The 23043-nt window shown below is 41.0% G+C and overlaps 1 protein-coding gene and 1 long non-coding RNA gene across 3 annotated transcripts in view; one reads left to right on the forward strand and one right to left on the reverse strand.

Annotated features, from left to right (window-relative positions):
* CPM (carboxypeptidase M) overlaps nt 1–8642 on the forward strand; it is a 67154-nt gene extending 58512 nt beyond the window's left edge. The window contains exons 8-9 of one of the 2 annotated variants that reach the window (XM_073327826.1): nt 5139–5287; nt 8265–8642. In XM_073327826.1, the coding sequence (XP_073183927.1) occupies nt 5139–5287; nt 8265–8516 (401 nt within the window). In that variant the 3' untranslated portion in view covers nt 8517–8642. The remainder of the gene's footprint in view (nt 1–5138; nt 5288–8264) is intronic. The other variant, XM_073327827.1, reaches the window with a different exon arrangement.
* Nucleotides 8643–13216: 4574 nt separating this feature from the next.
* LOC140905131 (uncharacterized) lies at nt 13217–22244 on the reverse strand. Its single transcript, XR_012156763.1, has 3 exons — nt 20802–22244; nt 19604–19731; nt 13217–13568 (listed from the first exon to the last, which is right to left on the reverse strand). It is a non-coding gene; the product is annotated as an uncharacterized lncRNA (long non-coding RNA).
* Nucleotides 22245–23043: the final 799 nt, after the last annotated feature.

Genomic DNA, 23043 nt, shown 5'->3' on the forward strand with positions numbered 1-23043 from the left:
AATTGCAACAGACTTCAGTCTTACGATATTAGCCCTTGAGGAAACCGTCCACCTATGCTCCTCATATGCTCCCTAGTACGAAGGAGGAGAGAGAGGAAATTTTGCCCTGCTTGCCCAGCAAGGACTGAGCTGAAGCCTTCGTCACTCAAGGAGTACTGCCTTATGTCACGCCGATGGAACCCTCCCAGCCCCTCCCTCTGCCAGGAACGGGACAGAAGTCACAGAACTCACCCTCATTACACTTTTTTTTCTGAGCCTGCAAACTGTGGTTTAGAATGAGTTTTCTGCACAGTGTGGTGCACCTAAAAGTGATGCCTTCACTTCAAAGGGGGCGGGGATCCTGAGCAATTTACAGTGGGCTGGGCGGGATTAGAGATGGCAGTTTGTATTGGGATGTTCACTAATTAAAGACAGTTGTAGGGTTTCACTTCAGAGAAAACCAGCATGGGGAGAAGGAATTAGATTTTTTTTTAAGTGAAAAGAAAAGGAGTACTTGTGGCACCTTAGAGACTAACCAATTTATTTGAGCATAAGCTTTCGTGAGCTACAGCTCACTTCATCGGATGCTCAAATAAACTGGTTAGTCTCTAAGGTGCCACAAGTACTCCTTTTCTTTTTGCGAATACAGACTAACACGGCTGTTACTCTGAAACCTGTTTTTAAGTGAAGTGTCGCAACCCTGCCCCCATGTGGGCAAAGGCTGGCAGTGCTAGAGGGCAGCAGCTTTTAAATGGAAGCGAGCAGTGATTTAACAGAGACCAACCCACAGTGCACTCCCATTAACAAGAGACATTTCCACATTTCCCTGTGCAACAGCTTTCATATGGGTATTAACGCCCCTATAGGTCTTATGGGCATACAGTGCTTGAATAGGAGCCTGCTCATATGGGCCCTGATTCCATATCCTGGAAGGAAAACGTACGTGCACATTTCTAGTTAGCATACTTATGTATTTTATAGCGTACTATAGAATTAGTGTGTTTGTAAAATTTGTTATAAAAAAAACCTGAGGGCAGGGAATTGTCAGGATTCACAGGCAGAAATACACCCTGCTCTTTAAACTTGTCATAGATCCTTGAAGCCCCAGTCATAGACCAAGACCACATTGCGCTAGGCATTGTATAAACACAAAACACTGTTCCCGCCCCAAAGAGCTTGCAGTCTAAGACTATATCTACACTATGAGCTAGGGGTGCCATTCCCTGCTCACGTACACCTACACTGATGAAAGTTAGCATGAGTATGTGTACACAGGCCCACTGGGAATCACGCCCCTAGCTGGTAATATAGACATAGTCTAAGTCATTGTTTCTCAATGACTGGTCTGTTGACCGGCATCGGTCCCTAAGATCACCCTAACAAAGTTTAGGAAGGCAGTAAGTTGCTCCCTAGTATCAAAAAGGTTGAGAAATACAGGCCTAAGTAATCTTCGCTTTCTGAATAGTTTAAAAAAAAAAAAAGTTAGGTGCCTACAGATATTTTGCTTTCAAGGAAAAACATAAGCAGTGTGGTAGATGGCCAAAATGGGTTTTCTTCCCTTACATAATTTATCAGTGGAACATGAGGGGAAGCCCACAGGGTTCTACAGTGTAGTAATATTTCATATGCAAGAATACCTTGCAGCAACTAGCAGTCTCAGCATAGGTCCTTATTTTGGGTTTGTTATTCTGCCAAAGTTTATATACAAAAACATATTCCCAAAAAACCTCTGTGTAGAGATGTGCTTTAGATGTTAATAAAGAATTGCAGGCCAGGACTTGTGGTATCAATTGGAACCGGAAAAGGTTCAGGAAAGGGCAACCAAAATGATTAGGGATATGGAACAGTTTCCATATGAGGAGAGATTAATAGGATGGGGACTTTTCAGCATGGAAAAGAGACGACTAAGGGGGAATATGATAGAGGTCTATAAAATCATGACTGATGTGGAGAAAGTAAATAAGGAAGTGTTATTTACTCCTTCTCATAACACAAGAACTAGGGGGCACCAAATGAAATTAATAGACAGCAGGTTTAAAACAAACAAAAGGAAGTATTTCTTCACACAATGCACAGTTAACCTGTGGAACTCTTTGCCAGAGGATACCAGACTATAACAGGGTTGGAAAAAAAAGAACTACTGGTAGTTAAATTCATGGAGGAGAGGTCCATCAATGGCTATTATTCAGGATGGGCAGGGATGGTATCCCTAGCCTCTGTTTGCCAGAAGCTGGGAATGAGCGACGGGATGGATCACTTGACGATTACCTGTTCTGTTCACTCCCTCTGGGGCACCTGGCATTGGCCCCTATCAGAAGACAGGATACTGGGCTAGATGGACCTTTGGTCTGACCCAGTATGGTCGTTCTTATCTTCTATCCACTGGCCATGCTTCTCATATTAAAGATGAAAGGGCCTGAAATTTGCCTAACTGAAAGCTGCAGCCATTCTTATTTTGGTCCCTCAGCTGAGTAAGTTTGGATGGTCCTACTTTATACTGCACCTCTGTCTGAAATGGGACTGTACATACATAATTTGAACTGGTATAACTGTTCTGGGGACCAGAAGGAGGTAAGAGTCAGATCAGTTGAAAGTCTTTGGGTAAAAAAAAAAAGGGAAAAAATCAGCATGATATCATGGTAGGGGTCGACTCTAGAGCACCAAATCAGGAAGAAGTGGAGGAGGTATTTCTTGGGCAAACAACAGAAATACCCAAAACACAAGATGGGGTAGTAATGGGAGACTAACTTCCCAGATATCTATTGGAAAATTAATATAGCAAAACACAAAATTTCCAATAAGTTCTTGGAATATATTGGGGACAATTTTTTGTTTCAGAAAGCGGAGGAAGTAACTGGGGGATAGCCATTTTAGACTGACCAAGAGGGAAGAATTGGTTGTAAATCTGAAGAGGGAAGGCCATTTGGGTGAAAGTGATCATGAAAAGACAGATTTCACAATTTTAAGGAAAGGAAGGAGTGAGAGCAGCAGAATAAGGAGAATGGACTTTCAAAAAAAGCAGACTTCAAAAACTGGTAGGTTAAGTCCCATAGGAAGAAAATCTAAGGGATAAAGGAGAGTTCAGGACAGCTGGCAGTTTCCCAAGAACACAATATTAAATGCCCCACTGCAAACTGTCCCTATGTGAAGGACAGATAAGAATAGTAAGAGGTCAATATGGATTCATCAGAAGCTCTTTAATGACCTGAATATCAAAAAGGAATCTTGCAAAAGTGGAGAGGTGGACAAATTGCTAAAGGGGAATACAAAAGAATAGCATAGGTATATAGGGAGAAAAATCAGAAAGGCTACGGCACAAAACGAATTACACCTAGCAAGCGACATAAAAGGCAATAATAAGAAGAGGTTCTTTAAATACAGTAGGAGCAAGAGAAAAACAAAGGAAAGTGTAGCTCCTCTACTTAGCGAGGAAGGACCGCTAATAACAGATGACATCAAGAAGACTGTTTAATGACTATTACGTTTCATTCAGTCTTCACTAGGAAGGTTAATGGTGACTAGATATTGAACACAATTACTATTAACAACATTGGTGGGGGAGAAGGAAACGCAAGCCAAAATAGGGAAACAACAGGTTAAAGAATATTTAGATAAATTAGATGTATTCAAATTGGCAGAGCCAGATGAAATTCATCCTAGGGTAATTAAGGAATGAGCTGAAGCAAGCTCAGACCACTAGCAATTATCATTAAGAACTCCTGAAGGACTGGAGAAGGGAGACTAAACATAGTACCTATCTTTAGAAAGGGCAACAATGAGGACCTGAGAAATTATAGGCCAGTCTGCCTAATCTTCATACCTGGGAAGATATTGGAACAAATTATTAAACCAGTTTATAAGCACCGAGAGGATAACAAGGTTACAAGGTGTGACGAAGTGGGGTTTTATTCATCTTATGTTGCATGTGAGTCTTACTGTCCTATACTAATATTGTGGGTACCTCTGTTTCCCTGTGTACTGCACCAATATTTCGATGGTGGGAATTGGGGGTGTGATTTTTGCTGAGGCCCTTGGGGCAGGTGAGGCTGCCCAGCTGTCTGCACATATGTAACCCGAGACACAGGAGACATCTTTTGCCCGGGAAGCAGGAGTACAGAAATCAGTTTTAAGACCCCTTAATGTCAGAAAAATGGCTTCGTTGTGTGGAAGGGTGCAGGGTTAATCCAATTTAACGCTGCTAAATCCGACATAAATTCGTAGTGTAGACCAGGCCTATAACAGGTGGTGGTAGGGTTATTTATTGTTGCAGTAATTTGGAGCAAGAGATACACATTAGCCTTTTGCCCATGATCCTTGATTATTCAAATGTGGTTGACTTTACTAATTAATTTTAACAGATAGATATTCTTTTAGAGGACACACATATACAATGAAATCTGGATTTAATACAGCACTTTTTAAACATTAGAGTAAGGTTTATCAACCTGTGGGTTTCATCGAACAAGTAAAAAAAAAAAACCAACAATAATATGGGCCGGGGTAAGTGGATCTGAACCCACAACCTTTACATAGTGGCAAGGTTGCTACTGAGCCAAAATTATACATTTAATTAAATATACTGAATAAAATAGCAGAAACTGAGCTAACACACTTCATCAATATTGTCTCAAATAGCTGTTGCAGACAAGTCAGTTAACAAAACTGCTCATTCTTGGAAATCTGGTGTGTTAGAAGATTTGGGAAGGCTAAAATATAAGTAAATATACAACTACTCTGTCTTTTTGAAACACTAGGCGAGAAGCAACGTTTGACCACACCAACAGGGTAAATGAGTTTTTGTTTTAAGCTAGGTAAATAAATTCAACCGCATAAAAGAGATTTAAGTAAGTTCTTTTGTAGAGAACACGTGCAGGAACATCAATGTAAATTACGAAATTGTACCTTTAGAGAATGAGATGGAAAAGCCGACATGGCTGCATTTTAACTTGATGGGAAGGTAAATGATTAAGAACTAAGAATTTTGTGCTGCTGCTACTTATTTTCGTTAGCAATATGTAGGAGACTGGCTCTATTGTCTAGTTTGGGGAGGAAATGACTGAAACAAGCCTCTGCTGCAATGAATGATGAAAAAACTGGCTTTTCCAGACCAGAAAATGAAACCAACAGTCACATTTACATACTCTCTCCCTGCCTCATAGGTATCAAAGGTCAAGTTCTTGACAGGCATGGACAGCCTATACCAAATGTAATAGTGGAAGCCAAAGGAAGGGAACATATCTGTCCCTATAGAACCAATCAACATGGAGAATATTACCTTCTCCTCCTGCCTGGAAGCTATGTGCTTAATGTAAGATGACTACTCTGCTAAACCTTCATTTCTAAATTATGTTCAGAGAGTTCTTGAAATTGCCAGAGACAGGAGCCTATAAAATTAAGGTGTTGGGGTTTGGATTTTTGTTTTGTTTTAATAAAATAAATGTACAGTGTCGACACAGGGCAGTGGGTTCCCCTAACTGCTGAGAACAGCCCTTCACCTCTTGGTAACATCATCAATCAATATTCATCTATTTAGCATTTAGCAATACCCATTACTTATTGAAAAGTGAGCAGGTGAGAAGTACAAAAGGCCTCATGTGGACACAGTACATGGGGAGGGGGAATGGCAAGGACTGGCATGACAGAACAAAATCTCTTTCATTCAGAGGCCTTTAAAATAGTAGTTGCATATTTTTAGGGTGAGCAGGATTAGATTTTTATTGGATAAGGTGTCCATAAATGTTGATTTCATCATACACATACCACCCCATCCAAAACTATTTCCATTCAGGATAATCAAAATTGAGAGGCAAAGTAAGAAAAATGTTGCTTAAGAAATTATTAGAGCTTGATTAAGGATATTTACTTTCTGTGTTTTGACATGTTGACAATTTGTCAAATCTAAAAAAATGCTTAAAAAACAAACATCCATAGTATCCATCGAAAATATCAAAATATAAAAAATGCAGTCAAGCCTGCCTATTTTGAATGTTTCCAGTTGAGGCATAGTGCTGCTCTGAAAAGTGACTATATAAAAAAATGGCCGCTCATTGTGTATGCAGAGCCATATTTGCCCACTTGAATGAGAAAAATGAGTACAGAAAATCCTGTTTTCTAAAAAGAGTGCAAAGTTGGACAAACTATCAGCATTTTCTAAAGCCTAATATCTAGGTGGTAACGTGACAGGCCTTCAACTAGTGGCAAGTTTGTCTTAATCAGTCAAATCCCAGTAGTGCTGATAACTTAAGATACTGCATTCTAAATGGTAACAATTTTTTGCAGGGATCTCAGGATTTCTGTGGCCATAACCAAAGAAGTCATTGTGGTTGATAAGGGAACAGAACTTGGAAATTGCTGCTCTGGGACTAGCCTAAATAACTAGAGACTGGATGGCAACTTTACATGTACTGGCAGAGGGCTGTGGAAGGGGAAAAGTGGTGGCTCCCTTCTATACTACCTCTCTCACAACCTGTGGAAGTTCCTTTGCAGGACTTCTGCTTCCACCTCCAGGGATGTTGCACACTGTATAGAAAGTAACTTGCTTGATTTAAGATGGAAGAGTTGCATCTTAGAGTTCTCTTTCTAATACTTGGTCTTTGCATCAGTTTCATAAATTTGAAATTCTTAAAGGCCAGCCTTACTCTGAAAAGTGACTGTAAAAATGCTATTTTGGGGTTCTATGCTTATTGCTAAGGCTAAGATTGTGTCATGGATATTTTTAGTAAAAGTCACAGACAGGTCACAGGCAAAAGAGAAAAATTCATAGAAGCCCGTGACCTATCTGTGACTTACTAAAAAATATACCTGACAAAATGGGGATCTGCAGGTCCCCACACGGCCTCAAGCGGAGCAGCTGCGCAGGGGCTAGGAGCTGCCCGCAGCAGCTGGGGGCTGTGGGGTATCCCTGCTACCCACAGCTCTGGGGGTCCTCCGCTGCCCATGGGGGCCAGAACTGCGAGGTACCCCCGGCAGTGGCAGCCACGAGCTGTGGGGGTTCCCCCGCCACCTGTGATGACTGAAGCTCTGGGGGCCGCCGGAGGTACCCCTGCAGCTCCCTGCCCCCGGAGGAGGCGGGGGACCCTGCAGCTTCCAACCACCGCAGGCTGAAGTCACAGAGGTCACTAGTAGCCACAGATTCCATAACTTCTGTGACAAAATCGTAGCCTTACTTATTGCTTCAGTGGATTTTCGCATCAGATGTCTGTTTACAAGTGATGAGATTTTTTTCCTACCTATGCCCTATAAACTTATATTGGGGATAAAAGTGAAGCTAGGTTTTTCCTTCTAATGCATCACCACAACTGACAGATTTTGCAGGCCAACTTAGGCCTTTGACAGCATCACTCAGCTCTTCAAAAGGGTTTCATAGATTTAACTAATTGTAACTTAATACACATTTCTGTTAATTTACAAGATAGAATAAAATCCACTGCTCACTCAATCTTAGCTGTGTTGACTCCGCAGAGCTACAAGAGTAAACACATCACTTAAGTTAACAGATATGACTCTGCACCTTGTGAGGGGATTGACTGAGTAAGAAGCTGCCATTTTTATACAGTCACTTTTCAGAAGAATAGAATCTCATTTAAAAAAAATAAATACACTTCCCAACCTACAGCCAGCAAAGTGAATGACAGTTGTTGACTCTAGTTGTTTGGCCTATGCAAGGCAGAGACTCCCATCTAAATGTTAATACATGCAACAAGCAGCAAGGAGAAATCCTAATTGATGTCAGAGGTCATGATAATATAGTTATTATTCCCTGTGGATATTTCCATCCAGTATGGACAAACACATTCTGAGTTCTACCCAGCACTTTACTCTTGTTCCTAGCCTCTTAAACAAAGTATTCTTATTTCGGCTCACTCAATGCGGACATCATTTCTTTTGCTCTGATAATTTGAGTCATCCAATAGTTCATTGTTCATTCATCATTAGCCAATAAACCAGCTAAAGCAAAAGTAACTAAATCCCTTTTGTTCTCTGTGAAAAAGTTGCCAAGAATACCTAGTATGTTTTCTCCTCTGTTATCTATGTTATTGCAATTAGACTTGAACATATGTAAAATATTTCTCTCCCTTCTCATTTAATGTTCACTCTATACTTTACTTTTATCTTTACTTTCACAATCTACTTAACTAATTTATGCAGGAGGAGCGCTACATCTAATCTCTGCATTAGATGCAAAGAAGCACTCTACAATATTTGTAAAGTAAATTATGTAACTAAAATGACTAGAGCTAGCATGTTAAACAAGCTAGTAAGAACATTTTCTTGTTTGTCCTTAGGCTACAGCACCCGGATCTGGATCAATACTAAAAACACTGCTAGTACCAAACGGTCCTGAAAACTTCAGTGCTTTGAAATATGACTTTGTTTTCTCAGAGGTCTCCACCATAGCAAGAGATGCTTCGTGCCCTACCAAACCTCTTTATCCAGATTTTGAAACCATTTCAGCAGCAGTAAAACCTACTTTGCATTTCTTGGCTTTAATGACTGTTTTGTATACAGTTTTCAAGGAAGAATTAGGTGAAACTTGAAAACATTATCTCTAGCACATCAATGCACAAATGTGTTTTTTAAGAGCTAAAAGTTGTATTTGCAAAAGAGTGTATATTATTGTATAATTGAATACCGAGGGTTTTTTTTAATCAAGTTTACTATATTTTTAAAATGTTGGCCGGACAATCAATAAATGTTTTGCCTGTTTAAATGTACCAGAATAATGCTGATATCCATTCCCCTTTTGTAAGATCAAGCTTGCAGCAGGTTTGTCTTCACAAGCTGAAGGTAGCTCAGGTGTCTGTCTGCACCACAGATATACCAGACCCAGACCTATCAATCTTCACCTGAAAACAGTGTCATCTCCCACACTGTGTAACTCCTCCTGTTAATTTCCTTCTGAAGTCCCTGTAAGCTCTTCATTGACACTTGACTCAGTATGCTTATAGACTTCTGTTGTAAGACACAGAATGGTCCACCAGGGATATAAGTGTCTCCCACCTCCCTGTCTGGAGAAGTATGTCTCAAGGCATGCTACCTTTGAGTGACCTGCCTTTGACTACAAGGCCACGTGAGCATAATTTTCAGCATAGATACATAACCCCTCAGATATTCTCTGTACGTACATCTCACAATCACAATGACCAGTGTGAAACAGGCTTTCAGTAGAGACCTTTCATGATCCCTTTTTGGTAAACCCCAGGGATCCCTGAACCCATATGTGCTCCTCTGCCCTTGGGTCACTGTAATCCTATCAAACAGAGAAGAAAAAAAAGTCTCACTTAAGAAAGTTGAAAGCTGATCTAACAGTCCTCCAGAAACTCCACCTCATTGAACCTGAGGCTTTTTTTTAGTAATTACCCAGCCATGTCTAGGGAGGCGTCAATCCAGTTCAATAAAAAATTGAACCCATAAATCTTATCAACTGATAAAGACATGGAAGGAAAGCTCTTAATTGTTAATGCTAGCATCTCCCACGTTACGCACACTTTTGTTAACTCTATGCCCCCAACAAAGATTATTCCTCCTTTTTCAATCAATTATTTTGAGATTGACTTGTCCCTAGGAAACCAGATTATATCAAGGGACTTCAGTGAAATGTTAGATCTGCTTTTGGACAGATCGAGCAGACTCCACCATTCCTGGTCCTCGGTGAGGCAGACCATTACTGCCCAGACGGAAGAACGGGGCTGAAAGGACACGTGGAGGCGGCAGCACCCTTGAGGTAGAAACAATTCCCCTTTTTCTCATCCCTGCATTCCCTATAATTACAGTGGGAATGTTTTTTTGGTATCAGGTGGCTTGATATTTCTTTATTATTGAAATACCACCTATTATGATCTTTGATCACGCTACTCATCTCCTGAAATGTAGGGGCTACCAGAAGATGGAGATTAAACTCCTCTTTACTAGTAGACACACAATTTTAAAAAACCTTGTGGAGGAAGAAACACAATTTTTCTTTGAGACCAGTGACAACGCTATGAACTCCCAAGCAATCTCACTGGACACTTTCAAGGCATTCTTAAGGGGAAGAATATCATCCTACTTCTTTCATAAAAAGAGAGCTAGGCAGGGTGAGCTGGTGAATTTAATGTAAAGGCTCAAGGAGGCAGCTCTCAGCTATGCTGATTCTCCCTCTTCTGATAAACTCCAAGATATGAAATTAATACATTAACCTCGGCTCAGGCTGAATTTGCTTTGTTTAGAGTAAAACAGACATACTAGGAATTCAGCAACAAAACTGGGAAATTAATTCACTGAAAGCTAACATCCCCTCAATTCACTCGTCAGAGGCAGATACTCGCCACTCAAAAACATATTAATGAACAATTCTCTACATTCTACCAATGCCCATATTTAAAGGAATACTCCCCTGATGATTAATTACTTGAGGAATACACCAAAAAAACCTGCAATTCCCCCAGCTAACAGAAGAACAAAAAATTTGGCTTGATTACCCTTTACAAACTTGTGAGAGTATGGAACAAGAAATTGGGTAAGGCCCTGGCCTCAAAGGCTTTCCTGCTGAATTTTATGCCCAATTCAAAGACAGACAGTCTGGCTCCCAGACTGGCCAAAGTATAAACTGCCCTCTTCAATGAATGAAGCCCTAATCTCGGGAGGTTTTAAGCCTGACAAAGATGCCTAGGAACATGCTAGCTATTTACTAATATCCATAATCAACTCTGATATTAAAATATTGTCTAGAATCCTAGCTGGATGATGAGAAAAAGCAATGAGGAGCATAATACACCTGGACCAGGTGGGTTTTATACGACAGAGACAAGGGTCAGAAAACACTCATCTTAATGTGCTGTCCTACTATCAAAACCACTTGAAACTGATGGCTATTCTGTTGGTGTTTGTGGGAAAAGCCTTCAACAGAGCAAATTGGATGTATTTTTTCCTCATCCTATAAAAATATGGACTTTGTCCCTCTTTCATTTCCTAGGTTAGACTTGTGTGCTCCAATTCCAAGTTACAACCAATAACTACATCTCCCCTCTTTTCAGTCTTTAGTCCCACAGTAACAGACAGAGCTGTCCCTGCCTTCCTTCCTATTTGATTTGGCCTTGGAATACAACTTAGAGCACGCTAGGGGATCCAAGGTATTACACATAGGGTCCTAACAGACAAAAATATGCTTCTGTGCTGATACACTTTTATTTATCACCAACCCCCCTCAGGCTACCCCCAACATATTACAAAACCTTTGAATTGTTTGGGAAAATCCCAGGGCACAAAATTAATTGGCATAAGTTGGAGGCTGTCAGTATCTCTCAGAAAGTGCATAATGTCACCCTCTTAGACAAAACTTTTCGCTGGCAACAGGAGGAAATCAGTCACGGGCTTGGCAGTCCGCTTTTCTAGGAATATAAAAGAAAGTCAAAATTAATGTTAATCCTCTTATCGCACTGATATCTTTGGATTTACATAGATGGCAGGCCCTCCCTCTATTGCTTTGGGGTAGAGTTTAATATATGAAAGATGAATGTCCTTCTAATGCTTCTATTTATGCTTAGCTCCTTGCCAGTTTATAATTACCTTTCTGGTATTTTTTTTTTCAGAATTAACATTTGTAAGATCTTCTTGTGAGGTATGGGCAACAAGCCCAGAATATCCTTTGAGAAAAACCATGACTGCCTATCAAATTAGGAGGCTTTGGGTCTACCAAACTATAGGCTTTACTATGTTATCCTCAGTCTTGAGACAAGTGGCATAATGGTTGGCCCTTCAATGCTCAGGATCTCCAGCCTGGCTGTACATGGAAGGAAGGAACTGTAGCCCCACCACCACTAGAATCAATTCTAAAAATGAGTCTCCTACCATTTTCCTAAGAAGAAATCTGTCACAATTCTGACATCTTGGAAAGCTTGGTATCTGGTTGTGTCTGTTTAAATATCATCCCTTATTACATTCAAAGACTTCAGTTTGGGGTCATTCCAAAATGTTATAGACCCACTCTATAAATTTAAATTTAAAAACAAAAACAAAAAAACACAAAAACACATTTTGAGCATTAATCACATAATTGAAAATGAGTCCTTCATGCTCTTTCCTTGTCTTAGGAAGCAGGAATGGCAATAATTTCATGCTCTGCGACACCAGTTTGGTTCAGATGCCTTTGCAGCCCCAGAATCCCTCACTTTGGAGCTTCCTGAAAAAGTTACACTGTCGACTTAAGTCATTGTCTAGTCTGTATTCCAAACTATCAGGCAAATTGGCAATCAGTAGGGACAATGTTAGAAAGAAATGGGAAAATGAGTGATCAGTTTCCCTTACCAACATTCAGTGGAATCAGATTTGTTCCACTATACAACCCCAAATCTAGCAAGCTGTGTTAAGATAGGGCCAGTAGGAAATTCTTTGGAGAATGCACTGGATTCCATATATCCACTTTGGAGAATCCACTGGATTCCATATTTTCAAGTCCAGAATACCCAGGTTTAACAAATGCTGATGCTGCAATGCAGCAGGTGCTAAACTTACACCATATGCTTTGGGATTGTCCTGCGAGCTGTCTTTTCTGGACAGAGATAAATATATGGACCAATTTCTTTCTGTCCACTAATGTGGAACTGCAGGCTGGCCACACCATCCTAACCAATCCATCTTGGAAACTGAAGGCCTTTGAAACAGTATGGCTAGGTAGAACTTGATCACAGCCAAACATCTAGTTCTACAATGGTGGCAGTCCTAAGTACACCCAACTATCGAAGAATGGTGTTTTCACATGGGGAACCTGGTGGCAATGGAACAAATAATGTTTTACAGCAGAAACAACCAAGTTCATAAATATACGGGTCCCATTTTTAGAAGCATTGGAATAATCAGTTATAAAGTCCCCATTGGGTAAACTTTTTTGCACCCACTACTCAGACCTTAGACCCCCTCCTGTCTCCTCAATCCATCGCCTTCCTCTTCCCCCTCTCCTCTCTGTCCTATCGTTCTTCTCCTCTCCTCTTTTATTTCCCTCTCAGGCTTTACCTTGGCCCTCCTTTTCCTCTCAACACTCCCTTTTCACTTCTGCTTCTCTCTTTTTCTGAAAGGAAATAGCTCTGGAGATTAGTTTTCATCTTACTTTACAAAGAACCCCAAACTAAGACTGAATAATAAAATGACCATTAGTACATTACTGTGCAGGCAAATCTCTTTAGCCAGACAAAAGCTGTCTTTGTTATATTATTCTTTGCCCTTAATAATGAAATTTGATCTTACTTACTTTGCTGTAAAATCAGATGTTGGTTCTATTCCAGATTAGTTACCCTTCTTCTCTTTGTTCTTTATTGTTTATTTTAACACAGTTAACATAGAAAACAAAGACTACATTTAAAAAATAGTTGGGTTGGGCTGACGTATAATACAAAAAAGAAAGGAAACCTTCCCTCTGTAACTGGAGTTCTTCGACATGTGTGGTCCCTACCTATATTCCATTGTGGATACAAATGTGCTCCATGCACTTAAGACCAGAAGATTCTTGCTAGTAGCATCTGTTGGTCTGTGCCTGTGCTGTTCCCTTCCTAGTGTTCTGAAGCAAAGGTAGAATGGTCTCCAGTTCCTTCTCTACCGTGAATTGAACCTATGATCTGAAGAAGAGAGGAAGGAGGGCAGGTAGTGGAATACAGATAAGGACCACACATCTTGAAGAACTCCGGTTATGGAAAGTAGGTAACCTTTATTTCTTCAAGGGTCGGACCCTCTGTGTATTCTACTGTAGATGACTGACAAGCAGTCCTCATGATGGAAGTGGGTATGAGGATCCCTGTGGCATTGAGGATTAAAAGACCACCAACCCAAAGGATTAAAAAAGGATAACAAAATTAATGGGTTTATGGAAGAAGAACCTGTCAAACTAAACCTTATTTTTTTTAATATTACAAGATTGATTAAGATAACAGTCTTGATGTAATATACTTAGACCTCTGTAAAGCATTTGACTTGGTATTGCACAAAATGTTGATTAAAACACTAGAATGATATAAAATCATCATGGCACAAAAACTAGCCAACTGATAGATCTCAAAATGTAATTGTAAACAGGGAATCAGACTCATAGAATGGGAGTGTTTCCAGTGGAGTCCCACAGGGATCAGTTCTAAACCCTATGCGATCTAACATTTTTATCAATAACCTGGAAGAAAACACAAAATCATCTCTAAACTTTATCAGTGATGACACAAAAATAGGTGGAGTGGTAAACCATGAAGAGGACAGGTCACTGATTCAGAGCAATCTGGATCACATGGTAAAATGGGTACAAGCAAACAATACAGTTTTTAATATGGCTAAATGTAAACGTATACATCTAGGATCAAAGAATGTAGGCCATGCTTACAGGATGGTGGACTACATTCTCGGAAGCAGTGACTCTGAAAAAGGTTCAGCTGAACTTGAGCTTGCAGTATGATGCTGCGGCCAAAATCGCTAATGCAATCCTGGGATGCATAAACAGGGGGCATCTCAAATAGGAGTAGAGGGGTTATTTTACCTCAGTACTTGGCATTATGTGACTGCTGCTGTAATAGTATGTCCAGTTCTGGTGCCCACAATTCAAGAAGGATGCTAATAAATTGGAGAGGGTTCAGAGAAGAACCATGAGAGTGATTAAAGAATTAAAACACACACCTTCTAATGATGGACTCAAGGAGCTCAATCTATTAGCATAACAAACAGAAGGTTAAGGGGAAACTTGATTATAGCCTATAGGTATCTATATGGGGAACAAATATTTAGTAACGGGCTCTTCAATCTAGTAGACAAAGGTATAATGATCCAATGGCTGGAAGTTGAAGCTAGACAAATTCTGACTGGACATAAGGCATAAAGTTTCAAAAGTGACAGTAATTAACCATTGGAACAATTCACCAAGGGTTGTGGTGGATGGTCCATCACCAACAGTTTTAAAATCAAGATTGGATATTTTTCTAAAATGTCTGCTCTAGGAATTACTTTGGGGAAGTTCTGTGGCCTGAGTTATGCAGGAGATCAGACTAGTTGATCACAATGGTCCCTCTGTCCTTGGAAACTATGAATTTGTGAGGTCCCCGAAGACTGCAGAAGGGCAAACATAGTACCCATCTTTAAAAAGGGGAACGAAAAGGACCCAGGAAATATAGACCAGTCAGCCTAACTTCGATACCTGGAAAGTTACTGGAATAAATTATTAAACAATAAATTTGTGAACAACTGGAGAATAAAAGGGTTATAAGGACAGCCAGCACAGATTTGTCAAGAACAATTCATGCCAAAACAACCTAATTTCCTTCCTTGACAAGGTTACTGGCCTAGTGGATAGGGCAGATTTTAGTAAGGTGTTTGATACAGTCGCACATGACATTGTCATAAGCAAACTAGGGAAATATAGTCTTGATGAACTTATTGTAAGGTGGGAGCAAAACTGGCTGGAAGACCCTACTCAAAAAGTAGTTATCAGTGGTTTGCTGTCAAACCAAGAGGACATATCTAGTGGGTCCCTTACTAGTCAATATTTTCATTAATGACTTTGATAATGAAATGGAGAATATGCTTTCAAAATACACAGAGAACACCAAACTGGGGGGGTTGCAAGCACTTTGGAGGACAGTTTAGAATTCAAAATGACCTTGACAAACTGGAGAACTGGAATGAAATCAACAAGATGAAATATAATAAAGTACAAAGTACTATACTTAGGAAGGAAAAATCAAATGCACAACTACAAAATGGGGAATAACTGGCTAGATGGTAGTACAGCTGAAAAGGATCTGAGGTTTATAGTGGACCAGAAATTGAATGAGTCAGCAATGTGATGCAGCAACAAAAAAGGTTAACAACATTCCAGGATGCATTAAGAGGAGTGTTGTATGTGAGATAACTGTCCCGCTCTACTTGGCACTAGCGATGCCTTACCTGGACTACTGTGTCCGATCCTGGGCGCTATACTTTCGGAAAGATATGGACAAATTGGAGAGAGTCCAGAGGAGAGCAACAAAAATGACAAAATGTTTAGAAGACCTGACCTCTGAGGAAAGGTTAAAAACCTGGGTATATCAGTCTTGAGAAAAGATGATTGAGGGGGAAATCTGATAACACTTTTCAAATAAGTTAAGGGATGTTGTAAAGAGGATGGTGATCAATTGTTCTTCATGTCCACTGAGAGTAGGACAAGATGTAATGGGCTTAATCCGCAGCCACGTATATTTAGGTCAGACATTAGGAAAAACTTTCTAACTATAATGGTAGTTAACTCTGAAATAGGTTACCAAGGGAGGTCCTAGAATCCCCATTATTGGACGCTTTTAAGAACAGGTTAGTCAAACATCTGTCAGGGATGGTCTGTTAACTTGGTCCTGCCACAGTGAAGGGGACTGGACTTGACGACTTCTCGAGGTCCCTTCCAGCCCTACATTTCTATGAATCTATACATCAGCTGAGGAGGTATGCACCAGGATGTAGTGTCTTGTGAAGGTCTGAATACAACTCCACGTGGCTGTTTTACATATGTCAACAAGAGGTACTCCCCAAAGAGAAGCTTCCAAAGTAGCCTTTTATAGAATATCAGGGTTGGAAGGGACCTTAGGAGGTCAGCTAGTCCAACCCCCTGCTCAAAGCAGGACCAATCTCCAACTAAATCATCCCAGCCTGACCTTGAAAACCTCTAAGGAAGGAGAATCCACCACCTCCCTAGGTGACCCATTCCAGTGCTTCACCACCCTCCTAGTGAAAAAGTTTTTCCTAACATCCAACCTAAACCTCCCCCCAGTGCAACTTGAGACCATTACTCCTTGTTTTGTCATCTGGTACCACTGAGAACAGTCTAGATCCATCCTCTTTGGAACCCCCCCTTCAGGAGTTGAAAATAGCTATCAAATCCTGCCTCATTCTTCTCTTCTGCAGACTAAACAAACCCAGTTCCCTCAGCCTCTCCTCATAAGTCATGTGCGCCATCCACTAATCATTTTTGTTGCCCTCCCCTGGACTCTCTCCAATTTTTCCACATCCTTCTTGTAGTGCGGGGCCCAAAACTGGACACAGTACTCTAGATGAGGCCTCACCAATGTTGAATAGAGGGGAATGATCACATCCCTCGATCTGCTGGCAATGTCCCTATTCATATAGCCCAAAATGCTGTTAGCCTTCTTGGCAACAAGGACGAACTGTTGACTCATATCCAGCTTCTGGTTCACTGTAATCCCTCGGGTCCTTTGCTCTGGTGAAGAAGGTTCTCACTAGTTGCAGTGGAGGAGTCTGACAACTGGTAGCAGAGCAAGATACAACCAGAAATCCACTTAGTTTTTGCAACAAGATTGCATGCCCTCTCATGCATTCCATAAGGGTAACAAAGACACTGGGTGACCTCCTAAATAGCTCTGTTCACTGAAGACAGAAACCCAATACTTGAGGTACATCCAAGATGAAGTTTCTGTTCCTCATAAGAGATGAGGTGGAGAGAAAACACAAAAACAAAACTGGTAAGTGTGTGAATTGATTCTTATGGAAATCAGGGACTACATTGGTGACAAATTTAGGGTGTAGTTCCACATGCAGAAAAACTGCAGGATTGAGTGGATACTTTTAGGATCTATTTAATCCATCATGCTATCCATTATATAATTTAATTTGAAAACAAACAAGCTTGTCTTTTAAAAAAATCACTTTAATTTAAAGGCAACATTTACAAAAAACAAAGGGAACATACACTAGATTTCTAAATAATTCACTTGGAATTTTCATAGTGACAGTGATATTCAAGCAAAATAGCATACATCACTTAGAGGTAAGGCTGCGAGTTTGCCACAGAGGTCATGGAAATCACAGATTCTGTGACTTTCTGAGACCTCCGTGACTTTTGCAGTGGAAGGTACAGCTGGCCCAGAGGCTGCCTGCCTGAGCAGGTCGAGTGGTCCCCAGGCCAGCCACACCAGCCACTGCTGGGACAGTCTTAGGTCACCACGCCCCTCCCCACTGGCAGCAGCAGGAGTTTGGGTACACAAGGGGGCTCAGGGCAGCATTTACCTTGGGGGGCTCCCCAGAAGTGGCTGGCTTGTCCAGCTCCTAGGCAGAGGCACAGCCAGGTGGCTCCACATGCTATCTCCTGTTGTCACCACCCCTGCACCGCTGCTGCCGCCCCCTCCTCCCCAAGCACCAATGGGAGTCCCAGGCCACCCCACCCACACAGAGCACCTGCGGCACCCCTGGGCCACCTCCCACCCCAGAGCACCCAAGTTTTAGTCAGGGTATATAGTACAGGACATGGGCCATGAATTTTAGTTTACTGCCCGTGACCTGTCCATGACTTTTACTAAAAATACCCATGACTAAACCATAGCTTTACTTAGAAACAACAACTATATTTGAAGAAAATAAAGCCTTTTTTCTACATATAAACATATCTGTTAGTCAATTGTGATGAGGTCAGCAACACTTCAGAGATATTCCCTGAGTACAGAAGGTTGACCTTGAGTCTTGACATATACAATAATTTGGTCTTTTGGCTGAACAAGTTGCCCCTTTAAAGGGTAAATCTTCAACAGTGACCTGTCCCTCCCCAGGAACCCCTGAAAAGTGAAACCAGGATTCATGTTGCTATCAGTCTAGAGGCTGCATTGTCCAGGTCTACTGCAGCCTGGAGATGATCTGGCCACCAGCCTACCTTCTTCGGTAAGGGCCTGGAAGGGACGCTTCCCTGGGAAGACAGTCTCAAAAATCTGAAAACTTGGAATAGTTGACAAAATTCTACTTTGCCAGTAATGCTTGATAATTGACTATTTGGAATTGCAAGCTTGTTGATGTGAATACCTTTCTTCCCAGAAGATCTAGATGGTTAGCTTCTTTATCCAAAGGGGTAAATCGGCTCTGCAGTTGTCTCCACTTTTCACCACCAGTTTGCACCACGAAGGAGTTCAGGACAGGATGAGTGAACAGAAAACTCTACTCCCTTAGCTAAGAAAATATATATTTCTCTGCTTTTAGAAGTAGGTGCACATGGTGCTGGAGTGTGCCACACCATCTTAGCCGGTACTAGCAGAGCCTCATTCACTACACTAGGAGCACCACCCTACTAGCCCTGCACTCTCTAGACCGTCCAGGAGCTGTGCGGTGATTACCGGACCTTGTCCACAGGGATCTGAAGCACCTTAGCAATGTGCCTTAATAGCTACTGGAATGGTTTGTGGTCATCAGGCACAAGATAGTAATGCTGGGGCAACCACCTTCTCAGGAGAAGATGATGATAGATCCAATCCTCATTTCTCCTCTTCCTTGGGCTCTGGGAGAGCTCAGCTTGCTCTCTTGAAGAAGAGGGATATTAGTGTAATTATCTACAGGAATGTACCAATTCTGGCTAATGTGTATAAAGGTCCCATGGTTCTCAATATGGCCAGTGAGAAGGGTGCATTGTAAGGCTTGTTTGGGGGTTTTGCCATTTTGTTTAAGTGGTTGTTTGCCCTACATGTTTGACCCCCTTCTTGTTCATCAGTTGCTGCCCTTTTTCAGTAAGAGTGGGGAAACTGTGTCATGTGACTTGGGAATAGCCTGCCTAGTAACAGAAGAGCACAAAAGCCCGGCACACCCTGTGAAGCATGCTGTCTGTCCCAGAGGCAGCCCCATGTCTGCAGAATAACATCAAGGAAGATCAACTCACCTGTTCCCAAGTGTGCTCCTGATCCTTGTTGTCCAGTCCATGGTGTTCCTGGTCAGTGTCTTTGTCCGTTCTTGTTCCAGCCATAGTCCCGATCCTGTTGTGGCAGCTCTCTTCCCCTCCTAGTATGCCTGTGAAATGGTGATGTACAGTTTATCTTGTTGACCCACTTATAGTTTTTGGTGTTCTGGCTTTATGCCAATTTGCGTGTTAACTATCGAGTTATTTTAATAAATTTTATTGTTGTTAGTACCCATTAATTGCTTAGTGCTTTTTCCTTCCTTTGGTGGGAAGGTCTGGGAGGTGAGGGAAGGGGATTGCTATTGGTGACCAGAAACTGATCAACGGTACCTGTAGGAAGGAGGGAGGGGAAAATTACTTCCTGGCTTGTCTTCCAATCTATTGGGGGTTTAACACCATCGTGGTTTGAGGTGGTCCCCAGAGCATAGGGTACCAATGGTATGCCACCTTATAGGGTTGTGGAGGGGCCAGGAGTTTCAGGATCCTGCAGCCAGGCTAACTTCCCTGGGTGAGGACCAATGACGGTCCTTTCTCAATGTCAGACACTTCAGACGAAAACAGAGCCCAGTTCTAATGGCGACACCCTTGGTGCCACTGATGTTGTAGCACCCCTACTGCTGGATGGCAGTGGAGAACAGTCTCTCTCTTAGTAGTATTCCTGTACCAAATGGTATCAAAAACTCCCAACAGAAGATAGGTTCCAAAAGAATGAGAAGTGCACGGATCAGGGAGGAGAAGGATATCCTCACTGGTAGTATACCTCTCCCTGAACAGGGGATGAAGATTTTTGTCTCCTGTACTGATGTAGCTGGCATAGGAAGGGTCATGGAAGTCGTAGCTTCCATATGTGAGCATGTCAGTACCACCGGTGCAAATGGCTCTTTGTAACATCGTCTTCTTTGGTATGGAGGGTAGTGGAAGCCACAGTGTTTCTCCTTGCTCTGTACCGATGGTGAAGCAGTAGCAGCTGGTACTGGTACCAAAGTAACCTTAGCCTTTCATGCCTGAAACTTGGCCCCAGGGCTCTTTTGGAATCTGTGACCAGAGTACAACAATTCAGCCAACTCAGAGGGAGTTGGGGAGACAGTCTTCCTCTTAGGAGAGGATTCGAAGGGAGACCTCTCTAGATTTTAGTGTGCTTCCCCTGTGTTCAGGAGTCTTCAACGCTACTTCTACTCACCCCGGTTAAGAAAGCCACGGTGCTATGAAGCATGCTTTTCAACACCTCTGACCGATGTACAAGTGAGTCGCCCAGCCCAGATCAGACAGAGGTCTCATCTGCTCCATAAGATGTTTTATGATCCTCAACTCCCATGCCTGTTGGGTCTGGCTGGGCAAGGAGCAGTGGATTGTTCATCTCAGACCATGTGGTGATAAGAAGGAACAGTAGAGGCAATTGGTACACACCACCCCTTACACTTTTGGTTCAGAGCACGAGGAGGGGAAGAGCACAGGCACAGACCAACAGACAATCCCAGCAAGACTCTCCTGGTCTCAGGAGCATGGAGCCCATGCATATCCACAATGGAACACACACAGGGGACAGCATGTGAAGAACCAGTAGTAGAATGGCAAGCGGTAACAAGAATGTATGCAGAGAAACTGGGAGGCAGTGACAAATTCTTAACTCCCATTTTCAGAAAGCTGCTGAAATAATCTACGCTCACTGAGAAGACAGAAGGCAAAAATCTGATTTTCTGAAATTGTGATTCCTCTAAGAATTGATTTCTTATTCTTCTCTTCTGTAGAAATGGAATAATTTTGCAGCATTGTAAAGCTGATTTAGTCCACTGAATATTTAATGTTTTGCAAATTTTGTATATAGTATTACTATTGTGTATCAAACTTTTCCAAGGTGAGTAACGATTTTAGTTACCTTTTCAATAGATCCTTTGATTTTGAGCATATTTTATGTCCTTACTATTCATAATCAATCTTATAATGCAGCTGTTTATTTCACAACGTATCTTACTGCACAGAAACTCTATTGGTTATATACTTGGGTGTGGCATAATAGAGTACAAGTCCTTCTACAAGATTCAGAAACACTATCAACTACACTATTCCTTAGCAATGTTATTGTATTTGGGATGGCATACATAATGGATATCTGTGCTCAGCACACAAAATGTCAATCAATCATCAGGTTATTTACAGGTCCACTTTTAGGACATTTTGTTTCACATAACCGTATTTTGGGCTGAAGGGGGTTAATTAGCACACAATATTACACTTTTTTTTTTAAAAAAACACAAGTTGTGGGAAGCACTTGTTAGCTATTAAAATTTTCAAACGTTTTTAGCCGGGGAAAATGTGAAGCTGGACAACTATGTTATTTACACTGGAGGTGAACTGAAGGCAAAGAAATCAGAATGCAGAAATTTCAATACTGTATGGTTAAAGTTTTAATTGTACAGTTGTCATGTGGATGGAAGAAATAGTCCCATGTCAGTAAAACTCTCTAAAAATAATTGTTTTCTTAAATAGCTATGACTTCCCTCCTTTCTTCCAGTTGTTAGACACCCCCTTTCTACAGCAAAATCAGATCGTTTTTGAGTAATAACGATTTCTCTCTTACGGATTTCAAGTCACATCTTCCTCAAATCCTACAGTGGTGTCTTCCCACCCCACCCCACCCGCAGTACCAGGCCTTTTGAATGATCAAATCACAACAACATTTTTTTCTTATATGGATATATTATATATATAAAAAAATGCACATATTATAGTTCAGTTTATTCCTTTTGTTTAATGTGATATGTTTTATATTGGGTTTATTGTAGGTACAGGTATGCATTATTTTTTATAACAAATTATATAATTCCATTAATGGAAAAAATCAATGGCAATATTAATAAAAGTACAGCCATAGTGTAAACTATCATTGCATTATCAAACACTTTATCCATTATGCTACCCAACTTCTTTCAATCCATAGGAAACTACAGATATTAAATGAGCTACAAGAAACCTCCCTCATTCTCCAGTGACTTAGAAACACATCGAGTTTACAAGGTAAATTTAAATAAATAAATAAATAAATGAATAAAATTGAAGGTCAAGAACAATGTAGATTAACAATATCTCTGCACATGCAAATTACAATTCACTGAGTTTTGCTTCTCTGTAAATTAACCATAAGAATTTTCCTATATTTGTTAAGTACCTTCTATAGAGAAGCTATTAATTTTTTTCTACATTATAGTAGGGACTGAGGTTGTGCAAGAACACAAAGATGAGTTACATACCAGTAAACACAGAACAAGATCATTGACCGTATGAATCCACAAACCTGCAATACAGCAGGAGCTCAGAACCTTCTAGTTAGCAGTATTCATTGACATTAAGTTCTGATGGTTTTCACCTTAGTTGGCATAAGTAGTACATGTCCAAAGCCCACTAAAATCAACGAGAAGCCTTAA

This window comes from Lepidochelys kempii, chromosome 1 (assembly GCF_965140265.1).
Source record: "Lepidochelys kempii isolate rLepKem1 chromosome 1, rLepKem1.hap2, whole genome shotgun sequence".
Taxonomy (NCBI): domain Eukaryota; kingdom Metazoa; phylum Chordata; order Testudines; family Cheloniidae; genus Lepidochelys; species Lepidochelys kempii.